The sequence below is a fragment of the Salmo trutta genome, chromosome 24 (genome assembly GCF_901001165.1).
Source record: "Salmo trutta chromosome 24, fSalTru1.1, whole genome shotgun sequence".
NCBI classification, from domain to species: Eukaryota; Metazoa; Chordata; class Actinopteri; order Salmoniformes; family Salmonidae; genus Salmo; species Salmo trutta.
In genome coordinates this window covers 23,826,669-23,847,256 of record NC_042980.1, presented here as the reverse complement: position 1 = coordinate 23,847,256, position 20,588 = coordinate 23,826,669, and the positions used below count along the sequence as shown (strand labels likewise).

General features: G+C 41.2%; 1 protein-coding gene across 8 annotated transcripts in view; it reads right to left on the bottom strand.

The window, feature by feature from the left end:
• Positions 1–20,588, bottom strand: part of lrp1bb (low density lipoprotein receptor-related protein 1Bb) — a 441,142-nt gene that overhangs the window by 79,466 nt on the left and 341,088 nt on the right. For all 8 annotated transcript variants that reach the window (XR_003869151.1, XM_029711578.1, XM_029711581.1 and 5 more), the window contains 5 exons: positions 14,083–14,272; positions 12,154–12,358; positions 7,784–7,976; positions 2,446–2,571; positions 1,420–1,548 (listed from right to left, as the gene is read on the bottom strand). Coding sequence is in view for 7 of the 8 variants with exons in the window: in XM_029711578.1 (XP_029567438.1) it covers positions 1,420–1,548; positions 2,446–2,571; positions 7,784–7,976; positions 12,154–12,358; positions 14,083–14,272 (843 nt within the window). In the remaining variant the exon portion in view is untranslated. The remainder of the gene's footprint in view (positions 1–1,419; positions 1,549–2,445; positions 2,572–7,783; positions 7,977–12,153; positions 12,359–14,082; positions 14,273–20,588) is intronic.

The following is a 20,588-nucleotide window of genomic DNA, read 5'->3' as shown; positions in this document are numbered from 1 at the left end:
GCAAGGGATAAGAACGGTCAGCCAGTATAGCAATAGAACATTTAGAACAAACGACTGGGTCGCGTCCATAGATACAGAACAGAAAGACTCAATGACTGGGTCACGTCACTGGCAACCGAACCGATGGAACGAACGACCAGCCAGCTTGGGTAGCAACCCTAGATTTGTGAGGGGACTATATCTTGTGGAATGATGAAATTGTATGAATAAATGAATCAAAATACAATTTTTTTTCCTAAGAGTGTAAGGTTGTCATAACAACAACCATAAATCATAACGACAATCATAAATCTAATTTTATTTGTCACATGCGCCGAATACAACAGGTGAAGACCTTACTGTGATATGCTTACGAACAAGCCCTAAACCAACAATGCAGTTCAAGAAATAGAGTTAAGAAAACATTTACTAAATAAACATTTTTATAAAAACACAATAAAACTACATAACAATAACGAGGCTATATGCAGGGGGTACCGGTACGGAGTCAATGTGTGGTGGTACAGGTTAGTCGAGGTAATTTGTACATGTACTGTAGGTAGGGGTAAAGTGACTATTCATAGATAATAAACAGCGAGTAGGGGTAGGGGGGGGTCAATGTAAATATTCCGGGTGGTCATTTGATTAATTGTTCAGCAGTCTTATAGCTTGGGGGTAGAAGCTGTTAAGGAACCTTTTGGACCGAGACTTGACGCTCTGGTAACACTTGTCGTGTGGTAGAGAGAAGAGTCTATGACTTGGGTCATGGATGGCAGGAAGCTTGGCCCCAGTGATGCATTGGGCCGTACACACTACCTCTGTAGCGCCTTATGGACGGATGCCAAGCAGTTGCCATACCAGGCGGTGATGCAACTGTTCAGGATGCTCTCGATGGTGCAGCTATATAACTTTTTGAGGATCTGGGGACCCATGCCAAATCTTTTCAGTCTCCTGAGAGGGAAAAGGTGTTCTTGTGCCCTCTTCACAACTGTCTTGGTGTGTTTGGACCATGATAGGTCCTTAGTGATGTTGACACCAAGGAACTTGAAACTCTCGACCCACTCCACTACAGCCCCATCGATGTTAATGGGGGCCTGTTCGGCCCTCCTTTTCCTGTAGTCCACGATCAGCTCTTTTGTCTTGCTCACTTTGAGGGAGAGGTTGTTGTCCTGACACCACACTGCCAGGTCTCTGACCTCCTCCCTATAGGCTGTCTCATCGGCGTTAGTGATCAGGCCGTGTTCTAGCCAACCCTGCTATTGTTGTCATGCCATATGGATGGTTACAGCACATAGTATTTGACCAGGCTATTTTGTTAGCAAGTAGTTAAGTGATAATGCACCAGAAGCCTGTGTTTGGAGGATATATTGGCACAGGTTTTGCTAGGCCTAAGACGAAGTTGAGGGCCTATGATAATATATAGTAAGATCAATTGCTTACCACAATATTGCATTTTCTCATCTGACTTGTCTTTGCAGTGAGCTACTCCATCACACGTGAACTGATAGTTGATGCACTCGCCGTTTCCGCATTCAAACTCTGTGTGGATTTTGCAGGAGGAATTCTCTGCTGTAAAAGTAGATAACATGTTTAATTAGCTTAGTCAAGTCAAATGTTGATTTATTCTCTCACCATACTGGCTTTAGCTGTGGTCTCAAAGTTTGCAGAAGCTGCACTAAGCTTAGCTGTAAACGTACCAGTATGACCTTGATGTCAAAAGTACATACACTGTACACTGAGTATATAAAACATGACAGACTGACCAGGTGAATCTAGGTGAAAGCTATGATCCCTTATTGATGCCACTTGTTAAATACACATCAATCAGTGTAGATGAAGGGGAGGAGATAGGTTAAAGAAGGATTTCTAAGCTTGGAGACAATTGAGACATGGATTGTGTACGTGTGCCATTCAGAGGGTGAATGGGGAAGACAAAATATGTATGTGCTTTTGAACAGGGTATGGTAGTAGGTTCCAGGCCCACCGGTTTTTGTCAAGAACTGAAACTCTGCAGTTTCCCATGTGTATCCAGAATGGTCCACTACCCAAAGGAGATCCAGTCAACTGTGGGAAGCATTGGAGTCTACATGGGCCAGCATCCCTGTGGAACGCTTTCGACATCTTGTAGACTCCATGCCCCGACAAATTGAGGCTGTTCTGAGGGCAAAGGTGTGGGGTGGTGCAACTCAATATTAGGAAGGTGTTCCTAATGTTTGATATAGTCGGTGTATATTCTCCACCTAAAGTAAGTTAATCAGTTGATAAAGTAGTACAACTGCCTAAAACGGACTATCCTTGTCAGTGAATAAAAGTGTATAGAGACAATAACTAAAGAGGGAACATTTCTCTCAGAAAAAAATATATTAAGTTGAAAATCTAGAGCATTCAACTACATTATATTTGTTGTGACAATTGCAAGGTTATTGAATGTATGACTGTTTAAAAAGGCAAAACGTCATGGCTTACAAATGCATTTGTTGTCATCTAATAAGACACGTGCTCCCCGACAACTACAGTTGACTCTTCCATCTGGGGTCAACAGACACAGGTCACCACAGCCACCGTTATTGACTCTACATGGGGACAGCTCACCTGCAAAACACACAGCCAACCAGAGATATTATAGACATAACAAGAGACCAACAACAGATGCTATAGACATAACAGAAGGCAAAAAGACAAAGTGAGGTTGCAATTATTACAGTATATTGTAACGTCAAAGCCATTCCGAATGTTGAATATCAACTGTTTATAGGAACCTTTAATAATGCTGAGAGACCAATAAACTAAACGTCACCAGCTTATTAAGGGCTAAATCTCAAATAGCATAGAGTTTATTTCAACGCCAACGGTCACAACCCCCAGCTCCCACCAGCCCACCATAAAAGACGCATTAGCTCAGTCAGTGTGACAGGAACAAGCAGGTATGGTCTCATCCTCCCTGATAAAGAAAGAGCAAGGGATGCAGAGAGAAGGGAAACGATAAAGTGCCAGCATCACAAGCGCTCACCGGAGAGATGCATGACAAATGAACCGTAGCTTTCCTTCCCTCAAACCCATTCATGCATCAGTGTCTGTGTAAGGAATGCGTGTTTGTGTGTGTGTGTGTGTGTGTGTGATGACTCAGCAAACCCCTGGAAGAGCTCCTTGAGCCCCCAGGTTCAGGTTAAAGTCATCTGATTACAGAGGGACAAGACAGACAGACAGACAGACAGACAGACAGACAGACAGACAGACAGACAGACAGACAGACAGACAGACAGACAGACAGACAGACAGACAGACAGACAGACAGACAGACAGACAGACAGACAGACAGACAGACAGACAGAAAGACTAATGAAGATAGGGAGACATTGGAAGAATCTCAATTGCATACACCTTGCGTCCTCTCTCCTCGCCTTCTCAAAACCATTGGATGAGAAAGCCAGGGGTCCCTCCCCTTCAATGGTTTTTCAGAAGGAGCCAAGGAGAGAGGATGCGAGGAGTATGCGATTGAGATTCTACCATTTTATTCACATTTCACAACCAGGAAGTGAGAGCGTGACAGTAGCAATCGTGTAGGTACAATCCACGCAGGGATCCCATACATGTACAACAAATGTATGCATTAACTGTACTGTAAGTCACTTTGGATAAAAGTATCTGCTTAGTGGCATTTGAAATATAGAGCAGTATTCTTTCCTTTAACGTTGCAAGGTGTTACTCATCCCTTTGGCAAGACGAAGAGGTCAGAGGGTGATGTCTGCGATCATTTGTGATGATGAAAAAAATGAGAAGGAAAAGTCACTCTCAGCATCCTCACAGAGGGAGTCAAGCCGTTGGGACGCCCTTAAGTCCTTTTCCCAATGTCCTAGTTCTTACATATGCAACACTTCAGAGCCCTCCTCTCCTCCAGGTTTACTTTCTTCCTAGCTAAATAAGACCATCCTAATTTATAAGGAGCCCTGGTAGATAAATACACTGTTGTGATTTGTTTAAGTGGAGAACTATAGCAAAGAGAAGACCTCCAAACTAAATTAAACAAACAAATGCAAGCAAATCTATCTAGTCCACATATCTATCAATGACAGCTAAAAACCACCAAGAAACATTGTTCACACTAATAGATATATTCTTAGCTCCCACATTTGCTCTTATTCAGCAATTACAGTGCCTTCAGAAAGTATTCAGACCCCATGACTTTTTCCACATTTTGTTACATTACAGCCTTACTCGAAAATGGATTACATTTTTTTACATCCTCAGCAATCTACACACAACACCCCATAATGGCAAAGCGAAAACAGGTTTTTAGAAATTTTAGCTAATGTATATAAAAAAGAAAAAACGTATTTACATAAGTATTCAGCCCCTTTGCTATGAGACTCGAAATTGAGCTCCGGTTCATCCTGCTTCCATTGATCTTCCTTGAGATGTTTCTACAAATTGATTGGAGTTCACCTGTGGTAAGTTCAATTGATTGGACATGATTTGGAAAGGCACACACCTGTCTATATAAGGTCAGTTGACAGTGCATGTCAAAGCAAAAACCAAGCCATGAGGTCGAAGGAATTGTCCAGAGAGGACCGAGACAGTATTGTGTCCAGGCACAGATCTGGGGAAATGTACGAAAACGTTTCTGCAGCATTGAAGGTCCTCAAGAACACAGTCGCCTCCATCATTCTTAAATGGAAGAAGTTTGGAACCACCAAGACTCTTCCTAGAGCTGGTCGCTCAGCCAAACTGAGCAATCAGGGAAGAAGGGCCTTGGTCAGGTAGGTGACCAAGAACCTGATGGTCACTCTGACTGAACTCCAGAGTTCCTCTGAAGAGATGGGAGAACCTTCCAGAAGGACAACCATCTCTGCAGCACTACACCAATCAGGCCTTTATGGTAGAGTGGCCAGACGGAAGCCACTCCTCAGTAAAAGGCACATGACAGCCCGCTTGGAGTTTGACAAAAGGCACCTAAAGACTCTCAGACCATGAGAAACAAGACTCTCTGGTCTGACAAAACCAAGATTGAACTCTGGAGGAATGTCTGGAGGAAACCTGGCACCAGTGGCGGTCAGTGCCGTTTCAGATGATGGAGAACGATTATTTTTCAAGAGGATAGCCTTATTTCTTTTACAGCATATTGGATGACTGTCATTCACATTCCATTCACCCAGATAAATGTAACAGCGATAGGTTTAGGCTACTACGTAATACTCAAATTTTCCATATACCCATCATGAGGTTGCTACAACCTAGCCTATGAATGAAAGTTTACAATGTAGGTGCACACAGGTCAATAGACAAATTTGATGTGACAGACAGTGACACATGGACAGACAGAGATATTCAATACCGCCTAGTACACTCTTACCTGCATTTAGCTCATAGTGGGTTTAATCATTAGTTGCAAACAAGAGTTTATATAGTACAAATTGAGGTATGTCTATCCCCGTTTTCTTCCATTTGCTTCTGTTTAAGAAACGTTTTTCAACAAAATCGATGGAATGAATAGACCTGTAAACACAGTTCACAGTTTCATAGCAGCCACGTTGTATTCCTTCTCGCATCTACATTATGCGCTCTCCTCCTTTCACCTCTTCCCTTGCTTGTGGACTTCAATGCACAACACCAGCTGTATGTGACTAGGCGAAAAAAAACTTTCCAAGCCAAACCGCTACACACAGCCTACATCGTTGTCACCATATTAGCTAAAGTAACGTCATAGTCAGCATAGCTAATAGAATGAACAGGTTAGTAAACACGCTACTATCATGCAGTAACATTACAGTGTAAGCAGTTACACCATCGGGCCCCGGTGGCAATACATTAGTAAAACCAAAAGCTTAACATTGCGTCCCTCTGTTTGAGCAGGGTGTTTCAGTAGGCTAAACTAGCTAGCTGCATTTCCTAGCTAAGTAAGTGAAACTGAAGAAAAAAAATGACGAAATCTCTCTTTCTCTCTTGCTTCTCCTTCATTTAAGAATAAATTAATTTGTTCAAAACTGTTAAACTTTTGTCTTTCTCTCTCTTTGAGTCAACTACTCACCACGTTATGCACTGCAGTGCTAGCTAGCTGTAGCTTATTCTTTCAGTACTAGATCCATTCTCTGATCCTTTGATTGGGTGGACAACATGTTAGTTCATGCTGCAAGAGCTCTGATAGGTTGGAGAACTTCCAGAGGACGTCCTCCAACCTTTCATAATTACTGTGCAAGTCTATGGAAAGGGCCTCCCGAGCGGCGCAGTGGTCTAAGGCACTGCATCGCAGTGCTAGCTGTGCCACTATAAAACCTGGTTCGAGTCCAGTTCTCTGTTGCAGCCATCCACAACTGGGAGACCTATGGGCGGTGCACTATTGACCCAGCGTCGTCCGGGTTAGGGCAGGGTTTGGCTGGCAGGGATGTTCCTGTCCCATTGCACCCTAGCAACACCAGTGGCGGGCCGGGCGCAATGCACACTGACACGGTCGCCAGGTGTACGGTGCTTCCTCCGACACATTGGTACGGCTGGCTTCCGGGTTAAGCGGGTGTTGTGTCAAAAAGCAGTGCGGCTTGGCTGGGTTGTGTTTCGGAGGACGCACGGCTCTCGACCTTCGCCTCTCCTGAGTCCGTATGGCACTATCAGAGATGGGACAGGACTGTAACTATCAATTGGATACCAGGAAATTAGGGAGAAAAAGGGGTAACCCCCCCAAATTTAAAAAAAATAAATAAATAAAAGTCTCTGGAAGGGGGTGAGAACCACGAGCCTCCTAGGTTTTATATTGAAGTCAATGTACTCAGCGGACGGAAGCTAGCTGTCCTCTGGCTACACCATGATGCTACCCTACAGAGTGCTGTTGAGGATACTGTAGACCTTCTTTGCAAAATAGTGTTTTAATAAATTATTTGGTGACATGTGATTTATATTTAGTATAGTTTTATCTAAAAAGGATAACTTTTAAATGTTTTAAAACTTTAAATGTTTTTAAAAAATTGTGAAACTCACTGAGGATGGTCCTCCTCCTCTGAGGAGCCTCCACTTCCTCACACCATCACTACGTTGAAGAATGGTGGTGGCAGCATCATACTGTGGGGATGTTTTCTGCGGCAGGGACTGGGAGACTAGTCAGGATCGAGGCAAAGATGAACGGAGAAAAGTCAAGAGAGAACCTTGATGAAGTCCTGAGTGCTCTGGAGCAGGTTTTCAGACTGGGGCAAAGGTTCACCTTCCAACAGGACAACAACCCTAAGTACACAGCCAAGACAAAACAGGAGTGGCTTCGGGACAAGTTTCTGAAGGTTCTTGAGTGGCCAAGCCAGAGCCCAGACTTGAACCCAATCTAACATATCTGGAGAGATCTGAAAATAGCTGTGCAGCAACACTCGCCATCCAACTGACAGAGATTGAGAGGATATGCAGAGAAGAATGGGAGAAACTCCCCAAATACAGGTATGCCAAGCTTGTAGCGTCATACCCATGAAGACTCGATGCCAAAGGTGCTTCAACCAAGGACTGAGTAAAGGGTCTGAATACTGATCTAAATGTGATATTTCAGTTTTTATTTTTTATAAATTACCTAAAATTCTAAAAACCTGTTTTTGCTTTGTCATTATGGGATATTGTGTGTAGATTGATGAGGGGAAAAAAACGATTTAATCAATTTTAAAATAGGCTGTAACGTAACAAAATGTGAAAAAAGTCAAGGGTTCTGAACACTTTCCGAAGGCACTGTATATACACGTGTATGCACAGCACAGGCTTCCACACACTCACACATACAAATAAAACATTCACAAACAGTCTCTTTCTCTTTGAGATAAGTCATTCCAGGGAGAATACTCACAGCTGTTGGTGTCGTTTGCTACAGCAATAATTCCCATGGGCTGGTGGGGGATGTCTGATCGCAGTACCTTTGTTTCTCCACCTGTGTACTTGTTGGATCTCAGCACGGCCCTGCGAGCCCAGTCTGACCAAAAGATAAACTCCCCATAAATAGCCAGGCCAAAGAACGTTCCTGGTCCTGACTTCACAATGACCTGTAAGTTACAAAGCAGTACATCAGTTAAAGCATTCAGAACTTGGCAGCCATCAAACACTATGTTATATGTCTACAGTGCCAATATAAAGCCATAGCTAAACCATCTACCTCCTTGTACTCTACTTAAACACATTATATTATTTTCAAAGACTTCATATCTGTTACTTCTAAACATCAAATGCTTTTGTTTGATTTTGTTTGAAAAACAGATTGCACTAGGAAATTAATCACTGCATCATCAACCCCTGTACAGAAAAGCACACACACATACACCCCTCCCCGAGGTTAGTGCTTAACCCAGATGTTGGCAGAGTAAATGACAGTCTCGTGGAGAGGGAGGCAGGCATACATCAGACAGACAGCTCCTTCGGGAGTCTCACTCTCTGCTTTCCTACAGCTCTGTAGTCTCAGCCATTAGTGGGACACGCTTGTAACCATCACATTAGCCCTTCTACCATACAGGGATTAATAGGACAGGTGTTGATTAAAGGAGCCCAACGTGTTACAGGGAAAACAACTGGCCAGCAGGAGAGAGAGAGAGAAACGACAAGGCCGCCAGAAGGATTTTGACAGAACTTATTGACAATAAATTAGATTAGAGAGGACGCTAGTTTTGTACGCAAGGTCTAAATACTACTGTGTTCCAAATCTCTTAGAGTCTACTTAAAGTACAGTACTAGTCAAAAGTTGAAACACCTACTCATTCAAGGGTTTTTCTTTATTTTTACTATTTTCCACATTGTAGAATAATAGTGAAGATGTCAAAACTATGAAATAACACACGGAATCATGTATTAACCAAAAAAGTGTTAAACAAATATTTTACATTTCAGATTCTTCAAAGTAGCCACCCTTTGCCTTGACGACAGCTTTGCACACTGTTGGCCTTCTCTCAAACAGCTTCATGAAGTAGTCATCTGGAATGCTATTCAATAAAATTAAATTTGTAGAATTTCTTTCCTTCTTAACACGTTTGAGACAATCAGCTGTGTTGTGACAAGGTAGGGGTGGTATACAGAAGATAACACTATTTGGTAAAAGACCAAATCCATATTATGGCAAGATCAGCTCAAATAAGCAAAGAGAAATGACAGTCCATCATTACTTTAAGACATGAAGGTCAGTCAATACGGAACATTTTCATCAAGTGTTATTGCAAAAACCATCAAGCGCCATGATGAAACTGGCTCTCATGAAGACCGACACAGGAAAGGAATACACAGAGTTACACAAAGTTCACAGAGTTACACAGAATACACAAAGTTCATTAGAGTTAATTGCACCTCAGATTGCAGCCCAAATAAATGCGTCACAGAGTTCAAGTAACAGACATCTCAAAATCAACTGTTCAGAGGACACAGCGAGAATCAGGTCTTCATGGTCAAATTGCAGAAAAGAAACCACTACTAAATGACATGAATTAGAAGAAGAGACTTGCGCCAAAAAAACACGAGAAGCATGGACATTAGACCGGTGGAAATCTGTCCTATGGTCTGATGAGACAAATCTGAGATTTTTGGTTCCAACAGCTGTGTCTTTGTGAGACGCAAAGTAGGTGAACGAATGATATATGCATGTGTGGTTCCCACCGCGAAGCGTGGAGGTGGAGTTGTGATGGTGTGGGGGGTGCATTGCTGGTGACACGGTCTGTGATTTATTTAGAATTCAAGGCACACTTAACCAGCATGGCTACCACAGCATTCTGCAGCGATACGCCATCCCATCTGGTTTGCCCTTAGTGGGACTATCATTTGTTTTTCAAAAGGACGATGACTGAGCACACCTCCAGGCTGTGTAAGGGCTATTTGATTAAGGAGAGTAATGGAGTGCTGCATCAGATGATCTGGCCTCCACAATCACCCGACCTCAACCCAATTGAGATGGTTTGGGATGAGTTAAACCACAGAGTGAAGGAAAAGCAGCCAACAAGTGCTCAGCATATGTATGAACTCCTTCAAAACTGCTGGAAAAGCATTCCTCATGAATCTGGTTGAGGGAATGCCAAAAGTGTGCAAATCTGTCATCAAGGCAAAGGGTGGCTTCTTTAAAATATCTAAAATATAAAATATATTTAGATTTGTTTAACACTTTTTTGGTTACTACATGATTCCATATGTGTTATTTCATAGTTTGATGTCTTCATTATTATTCTATAATGTAGAAAATAGTAAAAAACCCTTGAATGACTAGGTGTGTCCAAACTTTTGACTGGTACTGTATATGTATGTTCTGAGTATATTGAACATAACACCATAAGTACTTTATTACTTGCAAAACTCATATCTAAGCTCTCAATAATGTTTCTAAGTATGTCAGTTTATATGAAACGTCACACAATTTAGTAATGTCTGATCAAATTCATGTTTGGAGCAGCAGGTAGCCTAGTGGTTAGAGCGTTGGGCCAGTAACCGAAAGGTTGCTGGATTGAATCCCCAGGCTGACAAGGTAAACATCTGTCATTCTGCCCATGAACAAGATAGTTAACCCACTGTTCCCCAGTAGGCCGTCATTTCAAATGATAATTTGTTCTTAACTGACTTACCTAGTTAAATAAAGGTTACATTTTAAATTGAAACATCACATTCTTCAAATGCAATTTCATTCAGAAAATTGTCATTATTTTGGGATTTGGGATGGTCATAAATCTTGAAAATCATATTCAGTGATCATATAGCCACATGCTTACCACCCTTGAGTACCAGTTCTTAATTAGTATTCCGTCTCTTCACACCTAAAAGGTTGTCTTTTCACTGCTTGAATGTGTTAACATCTTATCCCCATCACATACTCAAGCGGGCTCTCTAGGCTTTCGTCAGCATGGGTAATGACACAACAGCTCCACTTAAAATGCCACAGTGGAGTGTGGAGGGCAAGTGGGCCTTTAGAGCTCGCTGCTGTACTCTGTGTTCATCTCATGTCTGTCAGAGCAGAAGGGGAGAAAGGGGTGTCACACAGTCACAGTGTTAGGCTGTCAGGCTGTAATGACACTCCCAGATCCCTGGGCTGGAGGTGCCATACAGTACAACTCTGCACCACCCTGCCCCCATACCGCCCCACATCGCCTCCACACCATCACACATAATAGCAGGAAGCTCTCCCTCCCTCCCTCCCTCCCTCCCTCCCTCCCAACCACTCTGTTGATAATCCGTTAGCTCTGCTTAATTTTCACATTCTAATTGGGACAGTGACGGGCACTCCCCCACAGGGCTCTTCTGTGTGAGCTTTCATTAGCAGGAGAAAGACTGCAGGCGGGGAACGCGGGAACCCAAAGGATGTGACTTTTGTGATGCACAACCCTGCTTTTGCAAACATATGGGTAACAAATTGAGATGGGTCAAGGTCCTCAGTCACATAGATCGTGTCAACCGTCGGCAAAGAGGAGAGCCAAATTTTTATGTAATCCCTTACATGCTGGGGATACATATCCTGGATTTTCACCACTATGAATATATATTATGCATGGCACCTCTCACGGATAAAATTAGACCGACCCTCTTTCTGAGCTCCTTTACTTTTGAAGGGAAATGACTTCTATAATTAAGTAAACCATTCACTGTCTTTTGAGATATAATATATGAAAAGAATGCTGAGCGGTATTACAGAAGCTATCCATTGTATTACGGCTAAAATGCCATCAGGCTCAACAGGAATGGGAGATAATGTAACGGGTATAAAATGAGTCCCATCTCAGTTTAAGGGGACATAATACTTTGACATTTCAGCAGAGAATCATTGCCTTTGTGTCTACCATGTTTCAAATATCATTTCTCTCCTCCATAGAAAGCTACGGCCCGTGACAACGTCAGAACACATGTTGGTTCAACAAGAAGTAATTGCCTTTTTGAACTGCCTATACTTTTGGTCCTTAGTGAGATTCAATCAATACGTCTAAATTCTGTGGTCTTTTCTACAGACCAAGTCAAACAAGCTGCAGCATGTCATGCATGATAAGAGGGGACATTCATTAGAACGTGTTAATAAAATGCCATGATGTCATTCATTCTATGACTTAAGTTCAGCCCTTATGGCTGCTTTCCAGGACACAGATTAAACCTAGTCCTGGACTAAAAAGCATGCTTAATCTCCATTAAAAGTGCTTCGTAATCCAGCCCATGGTGTAACATAGTGTAACTGTGATGGCATACATATGGAATCCTCATGTTGGTCATACTCACATATCTGTGTGAGCCGTCGTAATCACACCTCTCTATCTTCCCCAGACTTCCATCAGAGAAGTAGATCTTCTCAGCTTTGTGGTCGATGGTGAGTCCGTTAGGAGTGAGGATGTCTGTGCTGACGATCACCTTCATGTTGTTTCCTGCCAGGGTGGACCTCATAATACTGGGACGCTGCTCATTCCAGTTAGTCCAGAACATCAGGCTGAAATAAACATTCAAAAGACATTCAAAAACCTACTATTAACTAGATGGACATTTGAGAAACCACCTCAAAGAAGTCAGTTGACTGGGAACAGGAAAGATGGATAGTAAAAGTTGTTTTTTTTCTTTTACTAGTCTTTTATCTCAAGTCTAAAAGCAATTTCCACCTTCACTGCAAACAGATGTAACCCAGATTCGATATCTCTTTATGCACATTTTCCCTCAGACATATTTACACCCCCTCAGTGAGGAGGACAAAACAAATGTTCTCTGAAATTGAATCAGGGGAGTGTATGATGGCTTAAATAGGACTGCAATTGTAACTTGTCAAGCTTCTTGCCTTTCTTTGTAGGGTAAAATAAACACTAATCACTGTAAGAATTATTCATAGGCAGCCGTTCTATATTGCCTGTTGCTCTATCTGGTTGTGTCACTCCTGTTATCTAGTGGTCCCGTAACTCACGATGGCCTGCATGACCTGTCATCTGCTCCTCATTTTGTATCGGCTGTGTTAGCATCGCCTTGCAGGAGCTACTGCAGCTCCCATCTCTGATAAGGCGCTGCCTCAGCTTCAGTTTTGCTACTCAATGAATGCTAGACAGAATGTGTATTTACATTTCTTTGAGCTGACTACTAAGAATATTACAAATTACAATCGTGTGGGAGTGTAAATAAATGGAATATCTATCGGAAGTAGGTTTTGCTAAATAAAAGGAATCTGTGAATTGTATTGCAGTGTACAACAGTTGTAGATACGATACTGAGCACTGAAAGTAGAGGGCTTATATCCTCATTCAAACTACAAGAGATTGTTTCAAAGTTAAACAATCAATACTTTTGAAGTTCTTAGCAAAGGTTGAACTTGGAGATAGGTATGGTTATCCTGGATCCTCCCTACAGTAGAATATGTTTACAACATTGAAAGTCTGTATTGATTTATAGGGGCTAGTAAGAATATGTCAGAGAGTGCTAATTTATTATAGCAGATGAAATTCAAATTAGCAGCATTCTGGAGTTTGTTTGAAAACTTGCCAAATTACGAACTAAACGCATACACACTAAGATCAAGAGTTTAATTAGTTAGTGAACTCTGGGTCCGCATTCCGCGATAACCTTCTTGACGTGTAATTACCGTAGATTGAGACGTGCTTTTATTTCTTAATGGATATAACAGGAACATTTGTTAGTTATTGTGAAAGCACTGCAGGCAGTATTTCTTGAAATGGGAGTGTGTCAAACCAATTAGATGTCCCTCCTTCACTACACCTTGGAGATACAATCTTCTCTACAGAACTGAATACATACTGTATGGGTCATGTACAATTATACTGATTGCTCTAACAAAAAGTCCACTGAGGTCTGTTTAAGAAATGAACTTAGTTAGATGGAATTGTCTTAAGACAGAAATACATTTCTCTCTGTCCAAGGAGGCATGTCTTGTTTTGTAATGCACCCAATATGATTGTGAGCTTATATATCTGTTGAGCAAAGGCATACAACCATAGCCTCAGGCATAGAATGACATACTGCATCTGAAGTAGTAGCTACGGAACTACAGTTGGGTGGCATACAAATTCAGACATAATTTAACAACAAACTATTAAAAAGACCAGCCTGGTCCCAGATGTGGTTGTGCTGTCTTGCCAACTCCTATGTTGTGACAATGACCATGGCAGTTGGCAAGACCAGGTTATTGGGAGACTGAGTAGAACCAGAACCACATACTTTTGGCACTCATTCAGGGCGAGGACATGGGGGTGGTCGTCTTCAGAGAGTGTGACCACAGCCTCTCTGCTGAAGGAACCGGGCCGGCTTTGGTCCACGCTGTGCCTGGTGATGCTGGAGGTGGTAGAGCTGGTCCAGTACAGAGTGTCCCAGGCACGGTGGTACGCCAACCCCTCCACTGAACCCACATCTGGAGGGGGGCACAGACATGAGCGTCACCATGATCATCCAACAATCCAGCCTCCACTAATTCATTGTAAATTCTAACATGTAATGGACATGGCATTAATCAACTGGTAATAAATGCAGTACATTTGACTCTACTGATAAAGGTGGACAGAACTGAAGCCACTTCAGGGTGAACAAAGCCAATGATTTATTTATATGATATGTTAACGTGCACATACCACCATGTTTCTTTCATTTGCAGTGTAGGGGAGTGTTTCCCTATTCTGGTCCTTGAGTACCCCCAACAGCACACGACTGTGTTGCAGCTCCGGACAAGCACACCTGATCAACCCTTAATGAGTTGAATCATGCGAGATTGTCTGGGGCTACAACAAAAATGTGTGTTGTTGGGGGTACTCAAGGACTGAAGTTGGAAAACACTGGTGTAGGGAATTACAGCCACAAAGTTGAATTCATTGTAACTCCTGCACACACACACACACAATATAAACTCTGCACATTGTGTAATATAATGACAAATCCACCAATGTCACATCCACCTGTTCATTGGAAATACTTAAAGCTGCAATAAGTAACTTTTTGGCCGACCTGACCAAATTCACATAAAATTGGGAGTTATAGATCTGTAATTTGCAATGAAAGCAAGTCTAAGACACTGTAGATCTGTTCTATGTGAGCTATTTCAATGCTCCCTTTAAGTTTTGTTTTTGCGTCTTTTACTTTTGGTTTTGTACACAAGCTTCAAACAGCTGAAAATACAATATTTTTGGTTCCTGAAAAGATATTTCACAGCAGTTTAGATGGTACAATTATTCTCTAAGTGCTTGTTTTGTCACAAACTGAAATTAGGCAAACTATTCGAATTTTAGCAACCAGGAAATGGCTGATCGATTTCTGCATATTGCACCTTTAAATGGAATATACGAGGCATTAATCAACCCGTAATACATGCAGTGCATCTGATGCCACTGGCACAGCTGATAGACATTGACAAGTCCAAACAAACATAATTCCAGGAAAATACGAAATAAACTGAAATCCATATATCCATACAGGGCATTGGGAAGTCTCTGCCAAAAAACGTTGTTGTTCATACATCAACTGAAAAAATATTGAGTTGACATATTCCAGGTGTCTCATTCATTGATTGAATTTCTACTGTTATCTTAGTGAGCAGGGATACTTGAATGGCAATTCAATAGCGACCAAAAATACCAAATTAAATCAAATAGATACAGCTAACTGTATGTGCTTGGCATGAAAATAGGGTTGCATCAGAGTACTAGGACAAACATAAAGAACATGTTTGTCCTAACAGGACATAGCACACATATTTCTGTCCTTGCTTTGCACTAAAACATCTGGCATTTTTACTGAACCATTGGTAAGGTGCTTGGATAAAACATGAACACCTTAATTCTATCCTATAACTCCAACTCAATGGCACATGTACTCTACAATCTCCTCTGGATGGAGTGCTTAATTGGTCTTAATGGTGAACATGTGATCAATTCTGGAGATACTGGCTGAATCCAGTGGTTTCTAGAAGCCATAAACCATACATACAGAATACTCAAGGCACTATCTGAGTCAGCTCGATTGCTAATTAATTGTTTGCAATAAAAGGCGACTGACAGCTTGGTTTTCTGGAAATCGTTGGGAGAGGCCAGGGAGTAATTAATGGAAGACGTGGAGTTTCATTAGGGAAATATGGATGATTAACATCTTCACCCTTCTTCAATGACAGGGTAAGCAGTAAAACTTTGTGGAGAAGAAGGGAGAGAAGAGGGATAGGAGACGGAGGTAGAGAAGACGGTAAAGGAGACGGAGGAGAGGATGAATTTGATAATTGTTTAGACGAATAACCAGAGTCCTGAATCCAACCAACTATGACCAGTGAGTAAAATAAATAAATAGCTAAGCTAAAATAAAGGCAATGGATGCTTTAGTGCTAAATTAATCACGCCAACTCTACACCTGAACAGGCTAGGCATGGATAGAGGACAACCAATTACACAAAGAGGTGCAGAGAAGGATATCAAACACATAGACCAACTTGACATTTGCCAGCCACATAACTTTCTTTATTCAGCGCTTCTTTTAAAAATGACAATAGCTCCTCTTGGTCAAAGCCAAAATAAAAAATCTCTCCAGTCACTGTCTGTCTGTCAGTTTTGCCAACAGTAGAACATGGTGGGGACGTGGATCAGTGGACTCCCACTGTTCTCCCAGAATATGAGGGGTGAGTGAGTGACTTGAGCTCCCATCTCAGAGGAGACTTTAGAGAGAGGCAGAAGATGCTAAGCGTGCAGAACAGAGCCTTTCCCTGCTCATCTGCCTCCACTCAGCCTTATCTAGCCCAGATTGAGTGGGTTAGAGAGGGAGGACAGACAATGGCTCTCCTGACTCTTCTCCTGCCATCTAGAATGATTGACTGACTGGCAGGCTAAAAAAAGGTCCATGTGTTATGAATTGCATTATTTCACATTCAATATGAATGTATTTATTCAATCCAAATAAAGATATTTTGAATTTATCTGTGGAAGATGCCATTTTCACAAGCCCCCATGTGTCCTATAAATGCACTTAATCCCCAAATACCCTAAATACTCAGGCTTATTTTATGCAGACGCTGTTTCTTGCAATACTGCTAACCTTAGCCAGCTAATCCTGTAGTGAAAGCTGCAAATGCTGCTCTGCTGGCCAGAGTGGTCAATATACCTTGTATCACTCTCTCTAGCCACTTATTTATGTTTTGGTCTGAATGTGGTGAAAATGAGAGCAGGGTAATTTGCTCTATCAATAGTAAGACCTAAAAAACATCCCCCATTGTAACCATCTTATTTGACAGTTAAATGGGTCCCATTTAGGACAAGAAGAATAGAGGTGGCCATTACAATACTCCATACTTGATGGAGTATGCATTGAAGCCACACCCTACATCAAGGGTGCGACCACTTTATCTTCCACAAATGGCTTTTCACAAATGGCTGCTGAGAGGCAAGCTGCAGACCCTGATTTCATATCATACAGTAGGACCTTCATTTCACACCATTGACTTAGAATCCTGCATAGCAAACAAGGAATATTCCCATAACATTAGCTAATATTCCCATTAAGTTCTAGATAGATAAAACACTAACATTAGAATGATAACATCCCAAAAACATTCAAAGAATGTTTTTAATAACACATTTTTTTATGTTTGAAATTAAATATCCTTGTAATGTTCTCCTAAAATTCAAAAAAATGCACAACATCTGCAACAACCACCAAAGAACATTCCCCAAAAGTTCTCATTAGGTTTCCAGGTAATGCAATTACATAATGTACAGTAGCAGCAATGTTTTCCCAGCAAACCAAATTTGGTTCTGTGCAAGTTCCAAGAACATTCGTTAGGTTGTGGCAAATGTTTTCATAACACAAAAACTGTCCAGTCGTGCTGATGATTATACGCTTGCATAAAACATTCGCCTGTTCCCACAACACATTTTATCTGTTCTTTTGCAGTTCACAGAATGCTTCATTAGGTTGTGGGAACAGTCTGGTGGGAACATTGTAGGTACAAAACACAAAAACTGTCCAGTTGCGTGGATGATTATATGTTTCTTTAATTAAGGGTGAAAAAAACATTCACCTGACGTTACAAGAACATTCCCAAAACAAAACATTTTATGTTCTTTAAAAGTTCCTAAAACATTTCTTTAGGTTGTGGGAACATTATGGGGATATAACAGGATATAGTGTTTTGGGAACCTAAAACTGTCCAGTTGTGCTGACATTCAAATAACGTGCACAAAACACTCCTTTGATGTTGCAAGAATGTTGACAGAACAGCCTTTCTGAGTTCTTTAAAGGTTCCCAAAACATTTAATTAGGTTGTGGTAACAGTGTAGGCACATTACAAGAAATGTCTGGGATGTTGGAAGACTATTCTTGTGATATTCACAAAAGTTGCACAGAACATTCACACAATGTCCAAATAAGCCAGTTTTTATGATGTTCATAGCATATTTGTTTTAGGTTTAACATAATATTCCATTGACATACACACAATATACATTTGACCTTGTCTTGGAAGTCCTCAGAACATTTAAAGAATTTGGATTTTAGGACTGTATTGTAGGCTCACTACAAGGTGATATAGACACACATGGCATTTACATTTAATTCATAGGACATTTGAACAGCATTTAAATCATACACAAACAACCATATGTTTAACACTTTATTTATCCATATTTTGTTGTGTTACAGCCTGAATTCAAAATGGAATTGTTTTCTTACCCATCTACACACAACACCTCATAATGACAAGTGACAAACATGTTTAGACATTTTTGCACTTTTATTGAAAATGAAATACAGAAATCTAATTTCCATAAGTATTCACACCCCTGTGTCAATACTATGTAGAAGTACCTTCAGCAGTGATTACAGCTGGGAGTCTTTCTCGGTAAGTCTCTTAAGACCATTCCACACCTGGATTTGCCAAATATTATTTTCAAAATTCTTAAAGCTCTGTTAAGTTGGTTGTTGATCATTGCTAGACAACCATTTTCAGGCCTTGCCATAGATTTTCAAGTAGATTTAAGTCAAAACTGTAAGTCTGCAACTCAGGAACATTCACTTTTTTCTTGGTAAGTAACTCCAGTGTAGATTTGGCCTTGAGTTTTAGGTTATTGTCCTCCCGAAAGGTGAATTATTATCCCAGTGTCTGGTGGAAAGCAGACTGAACCAGGTTTTTCTCTAGGATTTTGCCTGTGTTTAGCTCCATTACGTTTCTTTTTTATCCTGAAAAACTTCCCAGTCCTTAACGATTACAAGCATGCCCATAACATGATGCAGCCACCACTATGCTTGAAAATATGGAGAGTGGTACTCAGTTGTATTGTATTGGAGTTGTATTGAATCTTCTTTATTTATTTTTACCCATCTACCATTAGGTGCCATTCTTTGTGAGTCATTGGAAAACCTAGCTAGTCTTTGTGGATTCATCTGTGTTTCAAATCCACTGCTCGACTGAGGGACCTAATTGTATGTGTGGGGTACAGCAATGAGGTAGTCATTCAAAAATCATGCAGCTTACTATGTGACATGTTAAGTACATTTTTACTCCTGAACTTATTTAGGCTCAAGACATTTCAGCTTTTAACTTAATTAATTTGTAAACATTTTGAAAAACATACTTCCACTTTGACATTATGGGGTATTGTGTGTAGGCCACTGACAAAACATCTCAATTTAATGTATTTAAAATTCAGGCTGTAACACAAAATGTGGAAAGTGAAGAGGTGTAAATACTTTCTGAAGGCACTGTAGCCATGGCAGTATGGCCAATCAGGAATGCCATGATTCCTTTTTCGCCTTTTTCGCCTTCTTAGACACAAGTAACCCAGGGAAATACTGGTAACTGGGTTATTCACCATCACTTCACCCATCCTCTTCATATGCTGCGTACTTCCACTATCCAAAACTATGAGTTCTGATCTAGGATAACTTTTGCTTTTCAGATAATAAAAATAAGACTGGGAGGGACCATATCAAGCATCCTAAAGTAAGAATTATATCGGGTGCGTTTTTGAAGTTTAACAGTCAATTTATATACAATGTTTTGTTTTTTACAGTTAGCCTGAATTCTGCATTTCAGACTGGATTTATAAATCTGGACAAACAAAAGACATCTCTTTTAGTAGATTATATCTGAGCCTCAATTTCACAGTTGTTAAAAAAAAATAATAATCTTCAGCTTTGCAGCCAGATCATTAACCCTCTGCACCACCAGTGGATATATGTGGTATTGTGGGGGGTTTTCTCAGTCTAATTATGATCAATCAGGAAAATGTTTAGCTAGGACTCCAGTACACAGGCGGGAGGCGGGACGCTACAGTACAGTAGGTGACGGTAACGCAACATAACGTTGAATGCCAACCGGAGATAAGAAAAAGAGGTGACAACGGTAGCCAGCTAGCTAGGGCAACAGTGGACAGTGTCCTTTTCTCCTGCCTGTCAGGCACTGTTTTCCAGCGGAGTTCTGTTAATGATGGCGAGGGCAGGCATTCAGGCGTTAGTGAAGGACACTGGGAGCTAGCTAGTTTGTTAACTAGGACTCCAGTAAACAGCAAACGGGAAAGGTAGCTAGCTAGCACAATGTTACTGTACTTCACCACTAAAAAGCTCAGATAATACTTTTTTTCCCCCCTTTTGACCCACATTTTAATCGCATAGACAATCAGGAAAAATGTAGTGTATCAAAAGACTCACAAGCATGAAGATGGCATGCTCGATGGGGGGCGTTTATGCACTAACCAATGGAA